The sequence below is a fragment of the Caretta caretta genome, chromosome 8 (genome assembly GCF_965140235.1).
Source record: "Caretta caretta isolate rCarCar2 chromosome 8, rCarCar1.hap1, whole genome shotgun sequence".
In the NCBI taxonomy this organism is placed as follows: Eukaryota; Metazoa; Chordata; order Testudines; family Cheloniidae; genus Caretta; species Caretta caretta.
This window is the reverse complement of record NC_134213.1, coordinates 55,073,930-55,091,781: the sequence shown is the minus strand read 5'-3', so window position 1 is coordinate 55,091,781 and position 17,852 is coordinate 55,073,930. Positions and strand designations below refer to the sequence as shown.

The following is a 17,852-nucleotide window of genomic DNA, read 5'->3' as shown; positions in this document are numbered from 1 at the left end:
GGAGTTTTAAAACAGCTGGCTGAGGAGCTTCCCGGACCATTAATGTTCATTTTCAAAAAGTCCTGGAGCACAGGGGAAATTCCAGAAGAGTGGAAGCTAATGTACCAATTTTTAAAAAGGGTACACAGGATAACCTAAGTAATTATATGCTCCTCAGCCTGACCTCTATCCCAGGCAAGATCATACGAGACTGGCCAATATGATACTCAATTAATAAAGAATTAAAAGGAGAGTAATGTAATTAATGCAAATCAACATGGATTTATGGAAAATAGATCCTGTCCAACTTGAGATCTTTTTCTTTTTTAAATGAGATTACAAGTTTGGTTGATAAAGGTAACAGTGTTGGCGTAACAGACTTAGACTTCTGTGTGACTTGGTACCGCATGACATTTTGAATAATATAAAATTAACATGGCACACCTTAAATGGATTAACAACTGGCTAATTGATAGGTCTCAAAATGTAATTATAAATGGAGAACCATCGTCATGTTGGTGTTTCTAGTGGGATCCTGCAGGGATCAGTGCTTGGCCCTATGTTATTTAACATTTTTATTAATGACTTGGAAGAAAACATAAAAACATCATGAATAAAGTTTGCAGATGACACAAAAATTGGGAAAGTGGTAAACAACAAGGATGACAGGATACTGATTCAGAGCAATCTGGATCACTTAGGAAACTGGGTGCAAGCAAACAATATACATTTTAATACAGCTAAATGTAAATGTATACATCTATGAACAAAGAATCCATGCAGGCTATCAGGAGCATATGAAATCTGAACAGAACATGCAATCACTCATTCATGCAAAGACTGTGTATGGAATTAATGCAAGGATGACTGGTGAAGGTGCAGAGATGAGTCCAGAGCATTCAAGGCTAAAAACTGTCTTACCCAGTTTACACTATTTCAGTACAATGAGCCAGTGAACTGCACTTCTTACAGAAAGTCACTACCAAACAGCATAGCGTCACACACAGTTTGACACTTACAATTTTACTATTTCTAAACAAAATTTCTACCATCACGTCAGTATACACGAAAGATTCAATCTATAGCAAGGTTACTGTTCTTCAAATTTTCAAAGTACAAAGAAACTGCCTGGGAAAAAAGAAAAAAAAGCTGGCAAAGCAAAAAAGCATACTCCAAGTAGCTCAAACTCAGCTAGATTCTTTTTTAAGTTCAATTCTAACCTAAAAAGAAAGGAAGAAAACTAAAAAAAAAAAAAAAACACACAAGAACCTGCAAACAGAAACTTGAAATTAATGTTCCATCTCAACAATAACTATGCTGCAATATTACTACTCCTCCAACACCACATTTTAAAAATAAAATTTATAGAGAAAATGTACTTTAAAAAAGTCTTAGATGTACTGTAAATTCATAGGTTACAAGGCCAGAGCAGACCATTGTGATCATAGCCTGACCTCCTGTGTAACACTGGCCATACAACTTCCCCAAAATTATTCCTTTTGAAATATACATGTAGGCATATGCAATGTTTTGTATTAGAGCATCTGTATTTAGACACTTCACCTTGAATGGTCCCTTGAAATATGTGTTAACTACTTACGCTAAACAATCTGTTCCACCTTGTATTTAGGGGGACATTCTGAGTATGTTTCCTAGACCTGAAAGATTTATACGATCTGAATGAAGAAGAGCTCTGTGAAATCTCAAAATCTTGTCTCTCTCACAAACAGAAGTTGGTCCAATAAAAGATATCACCTCACCCAACCCACCTTGTCTCTAACACAGCTACAAAAACACTGCATCCAGCTTATGTATGTAGGTATTCACATGACAATGGTAATGAGAAGCATGAAAGGCCTATGAAATCCAATTCTGACTTTATATGGGGTTCATTAATAATACATTTGTCCAAAACAGAAAAGTTGAGAAAACAAAGTTATTGTAGGAAGAGGATTTCTTTCTTCCTATAACAAATGTCCTGAATAAAAACTCCAAACAATGTATAAAAATAAAGATAAAAATGACTTCATGAAATCTTAATAACCTCTCAAGATCTTCCTTCCCTTTATTAACCGTATTTGAATTGAGCCATCCTATACAATAAAACACATTACTAACCGCAATACTAAGAAATTCCTTTTTTTGGCATTTGTAGTAGGTGTCGGCACAAAAGTGCAATTCATATAAAGGAACCCTGACATTTTAGTGGTGACTGCAACAGGTCAATGCTGTTCACAGGGGACCATTAGTACAGAACACACTATAGTGAACTATAATCTGTATGTCCCTGAATGTATGATTTATTCATTTGGGGACATGAGAATTTTTTAAAAGGTATCTTGGTCCTTCTATTTTGAAATTACGCAAAGAATGCTAAAGCATAAAATGACTAACTTATCTGAAAGAAGTTCCTAGTTCAACCTAGACTTTTATCCTTATTCAGTCCTATATGTTAAATCAGAAGATTTTTAACTAAGGCCTTGTCTACACTGGCAAGTTTCTGCACAGTAAAGCAGCTTTCTGCACCGTAACTCCTGAGATGTACACACTGCCAAGCCACTTAGGGCGCAGAAACTGCGCAGTTCCACTGTTGTAAAAATACCCACCCCAAGAGGCATACAGCTTTCTGCGCCATGGCAATTACAGTGCTACGACTGGCCTGCGGGAGGTGTCCCACAATGCCTGTTCTCACCTCTCTGGTCATTGGTTTGAACTCTACTCCCCTGACCTCAGGTGACTAACCGTCATCTCCACCCCGTAAATTCCTTTGGAATTTTGAAAGTCCTCTTCCTGTTTCCTCGGTGCCACGTGCAGTGGTCTCAGAACATCTTTCCAGGTGGCCATGAATGCTCCACACACCAAGCGATCCCCTGGTTGGAGCAATGCGGAGTTGCTGGACCTCATCAGCATTTGGGGAGAGGAGGCAGTGCAGTCCCAGCTGCACTCCAGCCATAGCAAATATGATACCTACAAACAGATTTCACGATGCAGGACAGAAAGGGGCCATGACCGGGACACACTACAGTGCAGGGTCAAAGTGAAGGAGCTGTGGAACGCCTACCACAAGGCGCAGGAGGCAAATCGCTCCCGGTGCTGCACCCACAAGCTGCCACTTCTACGAAGAGCTGGACATGATACTCGGCGGCAACTCCACCTCCACTGCGAAGACCACTGTGGCTCGCATGCCAGTCAAGAGTGGACTGAGCCAGAAGGAGGAAATCTTGGACGAGAATGTGGAGGGGGACCCAGAGGCAGAGGATGACTCAGAGGTCAGAGACGCATGCAGCCAGGAACTCTTTTCTACCTCGGAGGAGACTAGCCAGTCACAGCTGTCGGCGAAGGGCAAACAGGAGACAAGGCCCCGGTAAGTGGATTTGATTTTGGAATCACCAAAGCAAATTGTGGGAGGCAGGAAGGTTGCAGAAAGCAGACTTGTCTCCCATCACATGCCTAGTCTGAGCAGCGGAACAGGCTGTTGATTGACTCCCTCACTTCATGGGAATCTCCCTCAGAGATCTCCAGGAAACTCTCATGAAGATACTGGGCAATTTGCTGCTGCAGGTTCTTCGGCAGAGCTGCTTTGTTTCTTGCCCTGCAGCCGCTGTCACAGAACTCTTTCCCATGCTCCCCCCAGACACTGCCAACACAATCTTATCAACCTCCTGGCTCCACTCTCTACCCACAGCATTCCACTCCTCCCCCTTCACAGTCCAGCACTGCGGACTCCCACTACCCACTGCACTCAACACCCATCCCTCCTCAGTTTGGCCCCGCTTAAGTACAGTACCCACTGCATTGTACTCCAAAGGAGAAGGTTGGATATGATCCCTGGACATACACAAATCTTTAGCTGTCCTGGGACCTTCCCTTCCCCCATCCCCCTCACCGCTGATGGGTTTTTTTGTTTGACTCTCGCCTCCAGTTGTTATTTTTTAATAAAAGAATTGTGCTGGTTTTAAAGGAATCTTTATTCTATTAATTGAAGCAAATAGAGCCCTGCAAAGCAACAGACAATTATGTTAAACCCCCTTATTGCATAATGTGCACCAGTCACCTCTTAGCATTACAAGCACTGCACTCCCGAGCATAGCAACAAATATTAGTGGCTTTCAGCTACAAATTGCTGCCTCAAGGCATCCCTGATCCTTATGGCCCAGTGCTGTGCCCCTCTAATAGCCCTGGTCTCTGGCTGTTCAAACTCAGCCTCCAGGCACTGAGCCTCGGCGGTCCAGCCCTGAGTGAAGCTTTCAGCCTTCCCTTCACAAATATTATGGAGCGTACAGCACGCAGCTATAAGCATAGGAATATTGTCATCGGCCAGGTCCAGCTTCCCATAGAGGCAGCGCCAACGAGCCTTTAAATGGCCAAAAGCACACTCAACAGTCATTCTGCACTTGCTCAGCCTTTTGTTGAACCGCTCCTTGCTGCTGGCAAGTTGCCTCATGTATAGCTTCATAAGCCACGGCATTAAGGAGTAGGCAGGGTCTTCCAGGATCACAATGGGCATTTCGACTTCCCCTACGGTGATCTTCTGGTCCAGGAAGAAAGCCCCAGCTTGCAGCTTCCTGAACAGGCCAGTGTTCCGAAAGAGGTCTGTGTCATGCACCTTTCCAGACCAGCCTGCATTAATGTCTGAAAAGCCCATGGTGATCCACAAGCACCTGGAGAACCATTGAGAAATACCCCTTGCAATTAATGTACTTGGTGACTAGGTGGTCTGGTGCCAGAATTGGAATGTATGTGCTATCTATCGCCCCTCCGCACAAAGCCATCCACAATGTCATGCATGATGCCCAGAGTCACTGTCTTTCAGAGCAAAATGCAATTAATGGTCCTGCAGACTCTGTCAACACGAGTCCAACGGTCGACTTTCCCACTCTGAACTTCTCCAACGGCAGGGCAGTTCTCATTCTCGTGTCCTTGCAACACAGGGCTGGAGCAAGCCATCACACAGTCCCATGAATGTGGCTTTCCTCATCCAAAAGTTCTGCAGTCACTGCTCATCATCCCCAACATGCATCACGATGTGATCCCACCACTCGGTGCTTGTTTCCCGAGCCCAAAAAGCAGCATTCCACTGTGGTCGGCACCTCCATGAATGCCACAAGCAATCTCGTGTCGTATGTATAGCAAGATCAATGTCACACTCCTCTTGTCTTTGTAGTTTAAGGAATAACTCCACTGCCACTCATGACGTGTTGATCAGAGCAAGCAGTATACTGGTTAACAGTTCGGGATCCATTCCTGCAGCCCAAAGAAGCAGGGTGCACAGTACACAAACCATTGAAAGATGGTGCCAAATGCAGACGGAAGAACAGGGACTGCTGGGATGCGAAGCAGTGCATCACGGGGCATTGGAACAGGACTCAGGAGGCCCCATGACCCCCTCAGCCTTCCCATAATGCTTAGCAGAAGAAGAGGAAGAGGTGCTCTGTGGGATAGCTGCCCAGAGTGCATCACTCCAAATACCGCTGCAAGTGCTGCAAAAATGTGAACATACTATTGCGCAGGCAGCTGACCATTTAAAGGAAACCACTGTTGTGTGTTTACACTCTCTCTGAGCAGTGCTGTAACTCCTGGTGCTGCAACTCTGCCAGTGTAGACATGCCCTAAGTCTGCCTTTTAGTTACTCAAGCACCAAACATCTGAACCGTAATATTTTAAAAAAAAAAACACACTTCCCTTTCCTCCACACAGAGATAACTTAAACAGCTGAATCAATTTTGGTGGAATTTCAACAGGATCAAGAGTTTGCTTCTAGGTTGAAGCCAAGCTTAAGAAGTTTTATTCCAAAGCTAATTTTTTGAAAATACTCAAGTGACTATCATATCCTGCTGCTGAATGCTTAGACTTAAATTTCCAATCTTCTCTTTTAATTGACAAGAAATATCGCCTCGGTAAAATATTTATATATCATCCTCAATGCACTTGGTGTTCTATAGTACCTTAGCTGCCAAAGAGCTTTTTAGATCACATGTACTTCAGCCAACCCACTGAAGCACAAGTCACCTCATGTTACTGAATCTCACTCTTTTAAAATAAACTTTACTACATCCTGTTACTTTTTAACATGCCAAAGAGTAGGGTTTTTTTTTAATTTTATGGTGCTAGATCTCCCAGACTAACAGACAGCACTGTTCCCGTATAGAAGTTTGTTCAACATGACCAAAAAGTGGAATTGTTTAATCTAACCCAGAACCCTTAGCAGCAACCCATCCACTTTAGATAGAGTAACAGAATAGTGAGCACATGAGCACAGAGAAAATCTAACACATTTACTGCTGGAAGTATTTATTCCATGTCCTTTGTTTTTCTTGTCAACCTTTCCCTTTCTGAATTCCAAGTCTGATGTCTACAAGCTTATCCTGCTTTGTGCATTAAGAATGAGACAGTTATTGCTCTGCAGATAGCAGGAGCTGAGATTTACTGCAAAACCCTATGTTTAAGTGTTTGTTTCAAGCACAATGAGATCTGAATCTACAGACTAACTCGCAAGCCTTTAACTTAGCAGATCTTTAAGCACTTCCCTACAGTTTTCATTTATGATTTATTTATACACCTAACTGTTCATTTTGAATGTATACATTGCCAAACTTCATAAATATAATTACATTAAAAAAAATGCAACCCAGAAGCATGAAAAGTATTTCTAGCACTGAATCAAAACCTTTGCTAAGACGACCCCATTCAACTAAAAAAAAAATAAAAAAATCAGTAAACACACAAATCAAAGAAAGGGAGAATCCAAAGAGGATAGATAGCCTGCTTGTATACAGCAGACGTCACTTTCAGTAATTTATTACCAGCTGGGGCAGACACATGTACCTTTGTTTTCTGTATGATAGGATTAAGCTTTGTGGCCTTTAATTAAATTTGAATACCACAAAGCAAGAAGTTAACTCTGTGTTAGAAAAAACTTTAAAGTGCCAGACACACACTGCGACATTATGCATGGTCTGATCCATCCCTCTCCTCCTCCCTCTCCCCCCCCAAAAATAGTTTATTCTGCAGTTTTTGTCAGGTTTAAATTTTTTTCCTTTCTTTACTATGACTAATCTGCTCAGTGGATGGGAATAGGCATAAGTTACCATGGAGATCTCCAAGTTTCAACACAAAAGTTATGGGGCAACTGGCCCTCATCACATTATCTCAAGGAAAATTCAGATAGGGTCCTTATTAGAAGGCGGAAAGGATGGGGAGCATGGGAGTGGGACAAACTTTCTGACGGGCTGTGGCAGGTCTATTGAAGGGGTGGAGGGGAGGGGGGGAAGGAGAAGAGGAAGTAGAGTCCTTGTCTAGGAAAAGGAGAAATCATACAACTCTAGTACAGGAAGCAGCGAGGGGACAGGGGAGAGCTCCTGTTCGTTTAGGACAGGCAGCCAGAAGGGAAGAACTAGATTTCTTATTTAGGAATTAAGTGTAGAGATGGGTCATGCATGCAGGAGAGACGCTACTAGTGGAGGATATTTTGGGGAACGGGAGGAGGAATAGTGAAGCCTCTGGTCATGCAGGAACAAGAAAGGAAAAGGTGGTTTTTCTGTTGATTTAAGCACTAGGTGCAGGATGGTCGTGCATGAGATGGCAAAACCAGCAGTGCATACAGATGGGTCTTTGCTAGTGCGGGTTGCAAAGGGAGTGGTAGTGATCATCCGGCACAGGGACTCCAATACAATGAAGACAGAAGGGAATGATTGAGGAGGAGTGCATATGTATAAAGTTACGATTCTTTTATGTTTTTACAGCGCGGGTCACTGAAGTTTTAGAAGCAACACAAACTATTAAAAAGTGTGTTAACAAGCTTGGTCTGAAATTAGCCTTGTTCTTTTCATCCTTAAATTCCAAGCACTCACACTTCCCTTCTCTCTTCCTCTCCCAAGCCAATCTTTGTTCTTCAGTTTGCTGTTGCGGGAAGCCTTACACGCAAAGCTGGTTTTTCCCCAGCCGGGTTTGGAAATGCATACATGTAGCCGTGCCCCTAGTGGGGCAGATGGCAGGGAGGAAAGGGGGGTTCGCGAGTCCGTGCTCTCGTAGGACAGGGGCACCGCAATCCAATGCAGAGGAGAAGAAGTGAAGTGTGTGGAGGGGGAAGGCATACACGTGTCCCCACTGCTCCTGACTAGGAGAAGCGGGGGAGACGGGTCCCGGTCCCTCAAGGGCAGCCCTTCCGCGCCTCTGCGGGAGAGGGACTGGCCTAGGGCGGGGACAGACGGAGCAAAGCGCAGCCCCCCGCCGGGGAGGGTCCCCGTGACTTACCCAGGTGCAGGGTGAGGTTGATGGCGCTGGGGTACTGCACCCCGGCCAGCATGGTCTGGCTCTGCCACCAGGTGGTGTCGGCCTGGTTGTAGTCGGTGAGGAAGGCGGCGCCGTGCTGCAGGTGGGGCTGGGTGGCGTCGCACAGGTGGCAGGACTTGGTGACCCCGGTCACGCCGGTCTGCACGCAGTACTCCTCGGCCGGCGAGCCGCATGTGTTGGTGGCCACCACAGTCACGTTGAAGGCGGCGTTCACGAACTCGGGCATGCAGCGCTGCGGCCGCCCGCTCGCCTCGTCCGCGCATTCGTCCATGGCGGCGGCGCAGCGCCCGGCCAGCTCCAGCAGCAGCAGCAAGGGCAGCGCCCCGCGACCCATCCTCGGCCGGCACGAGCGACGCCTGCGCGCGGCGCGAGATGCAGCGGCAGCCGACACCCAAGCGGCTCGCGCCGGGAGCGGACGCGGGCGCGAGACGCGGCGGCGGCGGCAGCTGGGCTGGTGGGCGCGCGCTGGCTGCGTGCGAGGAGGCAGCCTAGGAGCAGCCAACGCTCGGGCGGCTCCTGCTGCTCTGCGGCTGTTCGGGCAAAGGGGGAACGGGCCTGGCCGGAGGAGGAGCAGGAGCCGGAGCCACAAGGGGGTGGGGGCTGCGCGCGCGGTGCACGCTGGGAGACACATCCCTCCCCCTTCCCGGCCGGGACAGGGGGACTTGGGTCCCAGGAGCACTCGGTTGTTTCCGTGGTGACCCCCCCTCCCCGGAATGCTTTGGAGGGCGGACGAGCGAATGGGGACTTAAAGGAGCCGCGCTGGGGAGCGGTGCACCCACAGGGCTGCGTCTCTAGGGGGACAGGGAGCTGCAGCCTATGGATCCCCGCACGACAGGGCTTTGCGGGGCGGGGGCTGCACTCCCCACTCGGGACGCGGCTGCAGACGCCCGCCTCCGGCCCGTAGCAATGCAACGTTGCCCGCCCACGGAAATCAAGTAACATTCAGACTCTCCAGCTGGGTGAGCATTCCCCTCTCTGTATCAAACCCGGAGTCCGGCGGCGGCGGCGGGGGGGATCGCACTCTGCGCACCCCCCACCCCCCCGAACTAGCTGCAGCCCCACGAAAAACGAGCAACGGCGTGGGGGACTCCATGCTGCTGAAGAGCCTCCAGTCCAGTCGGTCCTCTGCTCCTGCTTAGCACGACACTCTCTGGTCTCAGGCTCCCCACCTCTCCCTCGGGCACTGGAACAGTCTGGCAGATCACACAACATGCAAGACTATACTAGGAATTAAGGATCATAATTAGAATAACTGGGATAAAAATTCTATGCCGTGTTGTTGTAGCTGTGTCTGTCCCAGGATAGTAGAGAGAAGGGGTGGCGGGAGGGGAGGAAGTTAAATCTTTTATTGGACCAACTTCTGTTGGTGAGAGAGACATAGATTCATGGAACTGGAAGGGACCTAGAGAGGTCATCTAGTCCAGTCCCCTGCTCTCAAGGCAAGACTAAGTATTATCTAGACCATCGCTGACAGGTGTTTGTCCAACCTGCTCTTAAAAATCCCTAATGATGGAGGAGATTCCACAACCTCCCTAGGCAATTTATTCCAGTGCTTAACCACCCTGACAATTAGGAAGTTTTTCCTAATGTCCAACTAAACCGCCCTTGCTGCAAGAAGCCCATTGCTTCTTGTCCTATCCTCAGAGGTTAAGGACAATAATTTTTCTCCCTTTTCCTTGTAACAACCTTTTATGTACTTGAAAACTGTTATCATATCCCCTCTCCATCTTCTCTTCTCCAGACTAAACAAACCCAGTTTTTTCAATCTTCCCTCATAGGTCATGTTTTCTAGACCTTTAATCATTTTTGTTGCTCTTCTCTGGACTTTTTCCAATTTGTCCACATCTTTCTTGAAATGTGGCACCCAGAACAGACACAATACTCCAGTTGAGGTCTAATCAGCGTGGAATAGAGCGGAAGAATTACTTCTCATGTCTTGCTTACAATACTCCTACTAATACATCCCAGAATGATGTTTGCTTTTTTGTAACAGTGTTGCACTGTTGACTCATATTTAGCTTGTGGTCCGCTATGACCCCCAGATCCCTTTCCGCAGTACAGATGCTCTTCGGGTTACGCAAGACCCGACTTAACGCAAATTTGCACTTATGGAAAAGGTTCCGTAAGCTAGAAACAGGAGGGGGGGGGCGTTTCCAATTTACGCAAAATTCGAGTTACACAAGGCTTTCGGAATGGAACGATTGCGTATGTCGGGGAACGTCTACTCCTTCCTAGCAGTCATTTACCATTTTGTATGTGTGCAACTGTTCCTTCCTAAGTGGAGTACTTTGCATTTGTCCTTATTAAATTTCATCCTATTTACTTTAGACCATTTCTCCGGTTTGTCCAGATCATTTTGAATTTTAATCCCGTCTTCCAAAGCACTTGCAACCCCTCCCAGCTTGGTATTGTCCTCAAACTTTATAAGTGTACTCTCTATACCATTATCTAAATCATTGATGAAAATATTGAACGGAACCAGCCCCAGAACCGATCCCTGCAGGACCCCACTCGTTATGCCCTTCCAGCATGACTGAACCACTGATAACTACTCTCTGGGAATGATTTTCCAACCAGTTATGCACCCACCTTAGAGTAGCTCCATCTAGGTTGTATTTCCCTAGTTTGTTTATAAGAAGGTCGTGCAAGACAGTATCAAAACCCTTACTAAAGTCAAGATATACAACATCTACTGCTTCCCCCCAGCTGCAAGGGGGGAAGCGGAAGGGAAGGGGGGATGCTTTTGAGCCACACAGAGCTCTTCCTCACGTCTGGGAAACTTACTCAGGGTGTCACAGCTAAATACACGATGGAGTGTATTTAGCTTTGAAACTAAGTTTTCTAGACCTGCAGAAGAACTCTGTATAGGCTGAAAAGGTTGTCTCTCTCACCCACAGAAGTTGGTCAGTAAAAGTCATTACTTCACCCCCCTTGTCTGTCTCTGACAAAAATTTGTTTTAAGTTATACAATCATTAAGATGAATCAAAAATGAGAATTCTACCAAGCCATCTAGCTATCTAGAGGAGATAGCAAGTTACTAAAAAGTGAGTCAAAAAGTAAATCAGTCACTGAGGACAACTTGCAAAGTAGGTATCAGTACCTAAATACATTACATTAGGTCTGAATTTGGCTCAGAGTAGATCGGTCAATGCTATGCACGGCTCATGCGGCGCCTCATGGTCTCGGACACCATCCGATGGTCCAGGGACATCGACATAGAACACATCACCGGCCACCGACAGTACCAGGAGGTGTGAGCCGGAACGACATCGTGCATCAACTACGAGAAAGGGACCTAGAGACTTTTTCCTTTGGACCATATCAACTGGAACCGTAAACTCACTGAACATTAAATCACACCAAATGAGGATAAATCCATCCTCATCATCGTATCCACTCATTATTCTCCACACCTGAACATAGCCATTATATGAACAACATACCCCCATATCTCAGTGTCTGTACTTTGACCTGTTAACCTTTTACCCCCAATCGGGGATATCGTAGATTATGTATTCCGTATGCCACCCAATCCTAAACCAAACATCACACCCCTTGATAATCTCTACCTTATTCCCTGATAACCAGAAACTTCTATGCTTAAACTCTGTACCATTTTCTTTTTATTTTAACATCATCTTAATAAAATTATTAAATTTGTTGGACAAGATTAGAGCACTGTTTCTTAGCTTGGCTCCCCCTTCTAACCTCTGCTCTCCTCACCAATAAAATTTTGGTTGTCCAATACCCTGATGCCATTCAGTAAAATACAGCCACTCATGCAGGGAGAAATCCTCTCACTGAGTGAGGTGCAAGTGGAGTTTCAAGCAACATGTAAGGAGGGAGTTTAATACAACTTTAATAAGTCATACAAGTCAGGGTGAGTTCAGACCCCCAGGAGCTAGAAGGCTTTAGCTGCTTTAAAATGCATTTGAGGTATTTCCTGTCATTAAGCTTCTTTGCACTTTAGTCTTCTTTGGGGGGAGAGGGGGAAGGGAGGAAATAAAGGAGGAAGTGAAGATGCTGGGAATGGAATACATTTTTCCCTTGGGTACATAAAACTAACTGTAAAATTTAACCAAATTGCCTGTTTACTTTAAGTTCTCTGTAGCTTCCCTTTAAAATACTCTCTTTAGCTACATTCCAACATCCTGCTGAATCATAGATTATTAGTGTCCCTATGACTCATCTTGCAGCCTCTGGGCCAGAATATCCTGAAGTTTCAGATTAGGATTTAGCAGCTGAGGTTCCTAGGAGAGTGGAAGGAATAACAGGAATATGTGGGTCATTTTCATTATTTACCCATTGGCTTCATTAACCAAGAAGCAAAGTTTTATACTTTTTTTATAATAGTATTAATTTCTTTAAAATTTTACTAACTGTCTCTTAGAAAAGCCAATTTTAAAAAATCTACTTGTGATTGTAATTTTGTATGATTATGTTTAACATTTCTATGTCTCCCTCTAGTACTGCAGTTTGTAAAAATTTGCAAAGAACTTTTTTAAAGGCTATTAACATCAAGAAACTTAAAGTTTGTCAAGATTTTTAAGTCAGTTACTAGTTGCCAATGAGACTTAACCCTAAAAAATCTTAAAGTATACCAGGGTTTTGTTTTACTTATGGGGCTGGGAGTGAGAATCATAATCAGCCTTATAATAGCACTCCAGTTGCAACTGTAACTACTGCTTCTGCATAATGAATCCTTACCTTACTTTTGTGAGGTAGATAGGTATTATCCTCGTTTTACATATTGGCAAAACTTAAGCAGAGAAAAGATAAGGGACTTACTCAAAGCCACAGGGTAAGTCAAACAGAACAAGTAAAGAAAACACTCTAAATGATCATAAAGAATGGCAGAATTATTTGTCTGTTTGGTCAGATTGGTGTACTCCCCTCCTCTTTTTTAAATTCCTAATAAACTCATCCTCCTGAACATCATCCTGTCTGAACCCAGATCTCTGTAGCGCTTGGAGGCATCAGCTCTGCCAGACATGGCTACAGACTGGGTTCTGATTTATTGCTACTAACAACGAGACAGCTATCACTATGGGATCTCCCTGCAACTTTTCAGATTCAGGAATGCAGACAAACTTATGTTTGCTCTTGTGTAAACCCAGATCTCCTGCTATGTAGAAAAAGGGTATTTCTCCAGAGATTTGTTTAGTAAACAGGAAACGTCACTCTGTTAGATATGAACTGATTGACAATTGAAGAAAACTGACATTCTCTGCATCACGTTTATACTTCATAGCCAAGAGCCTTATGTCTACAGTGGAGTGAAATGCTAGATCACTCATAGCAATGGCATATTAGTGCTGCTAGTATTCCAACAGCATCAGCTTCCTCAACATAGTACCACACGTATTTCAGTTTAAAATAATTATATTTTGTTAATTTAAAATGAGAGAATTGAGAATACAGCATTTTGGTGTAACAGCATGAATGGTTAATGAAGACCTAGATCAGGGGTGGCCAACCTGTGGCTCAGGAGCTGCATGTGGCTCTTCAGAGGTTAATGTGCAGCTCCTTGCATGACTGAGGCTGGAGCTATAGATGCTAACTTTCCAATGTGCTCACTGCTCAACCCTCTGCTCTGCCCCAGATCCTGCCACCACTCCACCCCTTCCTCACAAGGCCCCTGCCCCTTCCCACCAGAGCCTCCTGCATACTGCAAAACAGATGATTGCGGCGGGTGGGAGGCATGGGGAGGGTGGGGGAGGCACTGATTGGCGGGGCTGCTGGTGGGCAGGAGGCTCTGGGGGCTGGAGGGGGGTAGCAGATGGGCGGGGGGGCTGCTGACATATTACTGTGGATCTTTGGCAATGTTCATTGGTAAATTCTGTCTTCTTCTCAGGCTCAGGTTGGCCACCCGGGCCTAGATTGTGCCAGGCCCTGCACAGGTATGCAAAAGGGGAAAGCTACAAGGTACCCATGCCCAGGAACTGATTCTAGCTAGTATTGCAAGCCTCTAAAAAGGGGACAGGTGTAAAAAGAAACATGGGGGATTCTCAGGGTTCAGAGAGCAACATAATTACACAATCACCATCAAACTATAGAAAAAAGTGACGATTGTGAATATCAGCCTCAAGATGTAACAAAAGTACTATGGCTTTGTGGCACAAGCATGTCTTCATGGCTAAAAAAAGATGCATTTTTACTACAGATTAACAAACATGTTAGCTATCCCACTGTAAAATCCTAGTGGAGACAAGACACTGTAGTTCTACTACGGTGTAAACTAGGTGAGGTCAACCATGGATTTGGGGGTGGGGATAGAGTGCTGACATCACCTTGCTACCTTGTGGTAAAAACTATAAGTGCTTTTTTCTGCTAGGATTTTACAGTTGTCTTGCCTCTACTAGGATTTTGCATCAAGATAGCTAATGCACAGTAGTTATCTTGCTGTAAAGAACATTTCTTTTTGACAGTGAAGAAAAAGCCTATGAAAACTCATGGCAGCAAGGACTGCTACAAATGTGTAAGGAAAATAGATTTACTTGTCAGCTGACAGAGACCTATTCTTTGCAAACATCTCTTACCTCAGACCTAACAAACTCACTACACCAAATGTCTTACAGGCTATGTACCCATAAAGAGTAACAGGTAAGATATTTACAGAAAGCTCATAACTTGTGAAGATTCAATCATTGCAAGATGTAGGTACGGATAATATTTAAGGAACAATGTGTATAGAACGTATGCTTTATGGATTTGGAGTAAAAATTAATCAGGGTAATGTGTCTCGGTGAGGGCTCATTCAAACAAGAGGGAGTTGTCACCCCTCCCTAGTCAGCTGTCAAGGTAATGGAAGGTTCTATCATTTACCCTTGCAACATCCCAGAATGGTCAATGGAAAACCGTCAAAGACAATTGCAAGTGATCAAAACCGCTTGAAGGTGAACAGACCAGTATAGCAGGCAGGAAATTGCCCTGGCTACAAATAAAGACAAAAGACTGTTTCAGTACAACAGAATGTAGGGAAGACACTCTGTATCCATTCACTGAGGAAACCCTGTGAGGAGCAAGGAGCTTTCATGAACATTTGGATTCTGGTTCTTATGAAACCAGCTAGTTCTGCAACAGACTGAACTTTGGGGAAAAGCTTACTTTATTAGATAGGAAGGATAATTACTGATAAGCGTAGACCTCAGTTCGTGTTTTACGATTTTGTTTTGTCTTGTAACCACTTGTTTCCTATCACTTTCTCTCCCTTCTAGTTAAATCTTTATTCTTTTTCAATAATAAAACAAAAGTATGTTTATTTAAGTGCTCACAATTGCCATGTGCTTTACGGGAGCAGTGATTTAAGGTAAAACTGGTAAAGTGGGGTACACTGCTCCTGTGGGTGAAAAGGATCTGGAATTTCTTTGAGTAGCCAGTGTCAGGGGCTCGATATCACAGGGGAATGATTCAAAAGGGACTCAGGGATTAGGGTACACCTATTGTTAACCTGAAAGGTGAACTTAGGGCTGTCATAGCAGAGAGGAGAGTGCTTGAGTGGCTGAAAGGCTAGTGGTTTCAGGAAGCTGACACCCAGCTACCACAAGAAAGATTCCCTCTTGCTGGAGGCAGGGGGTAACGAGGTGGCTTAAAGTTCTGGGTACCCTGAGGGCTGTCACATCAGCCTATAGGTTGACTAGCTGGTATCCACCCCACGCCCGCCAAGGTTCTAGAATGCATGTTGCTTGTTAAAAGAAATGAATATATAATGCACCTTTTCTTCACAAGCTAACAGTGTTCCTGTTTGGGCACCAATTGTGGGAAGACTATATGGCAGTTCTATGGACCACCATTGCATGAGTCACATAGTTGCCTCTTATTTACCCTGGGACTCCTCAGGTCTGGAACCCTGACATCTGGGGAACAAACATCTGAACTACACAGCTTTCCAGTTTGATATATTTTATTAGCTAAGTTAAATAATCAAAAGCATAAAATAAAAATACATATAACCAAATAAAATTAAAATCAAGGGTTTATATAGAATCAAATTAATCTAATATCAGGTTGATCAAATCATATCAAATAAACCCCAAATTATTGAGAGGTAATAGTCAATCTTTTCCCTCACCCCACTATAGGGTTACACAAAACATTGTAATATGATCCAAAATGATATAGTAGAACCTCAGAGTTGCGAACACCTCGGAAATGTAGGATGTTTGTAACTATGAACAAAACATTATGGTTGTTCTTTCAAAAGTTTCAACTGAATATTGATTTAATACAGTTTTGAAACTTTACTATGCAGGAGAAAAGTGCTGCTTTCCCTTTATTTTTTTAGTAGTTTACATGTAACACAGTACTGTACTGTATTTGCTTTTTTTTTTTTTTTGTCTCTGCTGCTGCCTGATAGTGTACTTCTGGTTCCAAATGAGGTGTGTGGTTGACTGGTCAGTTCGTAACTGAGGTTCTATTGTGCAACTTTTTAAATTTGTCATTTGAATTCTGAATGTAAGTAAAAACAACAATTTCTTAAGATAAAACATACAACTCCTAAACCATTAAATATATGCATGTGTGGTTTTATCTAGCAAAGTTGTTTAACCTAGGGCTTTTTCCGGTATTTCATTATTTATTTTATAGCCACCATTCTAAAACAAATTCTGTTTGTTTTATCTGCATATGCACTGACTACCATCCATCTGCTGCAGTTAAAACAAACAAAAAACCCAAACAACAACAAAACAAAGAATGTGAAGGTAGAGGCATCCCTCTACACATAAAACTGGAAAGAGAAAACAAAATAAAAAAAGACTGATACTTATGCAGGATGATTGTTGCAACTCTTGTGTTTTCATTCAGCTTCAGGAACCTGGTACTTGTCTGAAAAGACTAGTCAGTGATCTTATCAACTCTGATGTTTTAACATCGATGGACTTGCTGCTGAATGGTTAGAAGTTACTTGCTTATAAACGTTGAATCTTAGTTATTGCATGTTGCTGGACTCCCACCTGTTGATGGCAGCTGGCAGGGTGGAGGAAGCACAGGCCCCTTTGTGAGGCACTGTGGCATCGCATGGCCAGGAAGCAAAGGTTTCAAGTCAACGGTCAGAAGCAAGAATATAATGACTTCTACCTTTCCTTCAGTTTTTTAAAGATGGTGGCTTAGCTGTTTATTTCCCTTGGAATTCCTTGTGATGCTTTTTGGGGTTACCTTGAGGTGAACACCACCACCTGTTCACTGCAGGAGGGAGCCCTGTCTGTGCCCAGCAGGGGAAATTCTCTCCTACCATCTGCTGTTGGCAACACAAGCATTCCACTCCAGGCTCGGTGAGCACCACTCTTTTCCTCTGCAGGCCAGCAATTTACACACCCCACTTCGTTACATTTGACTGCTTTCTCTCCAGGACGCCCGCAATGTACACTGATTTGCTGCCTCTATGGAAGCAGTGCACCCCAGTTCACTGGTTTTGTTGCAGTTCAGCACTTTTCTTAGCGCAAGGCACTTAGACATGTCTATAGTAAAACCAAAATCGAAGTTTATTTAACAGAGCTTAAGATAGTGATTTAAATAAAAGCAAATATAAGGGTTTGGAAACACAAGGTTACAGGTAAAAGAATAATGTAAAAAATGTGTA

General features: G+C 44.1%; 1 protein-coding gene across 1 annotated transcript in view; it reads right to left on the bottom strand.

Annotated features, from left to right (window-relative positions):
• Nucleotides 1-8,832, bottom strand: part of LAMC1 (laminin subunit gamma 1) — a 133,141-nt gene extending 124,309 nt beyond the window's left edge. The window contains exon 1 of the mRNA XM_048860693.2: nucleotides 8,233-8,832. Coding sequence (XP_048716650.1) covers nucleotides 8,233-8,605 — 373 coding nt within the window. The 5' untranslated portion in view covers nucleotides 8,606-8,832. The remainder of the gene's footprint in view (nucleotides 1-8,232) is intronic.
• Nucleotides 8,833-17,852: the final 9,020 nt, after the last annotated feature.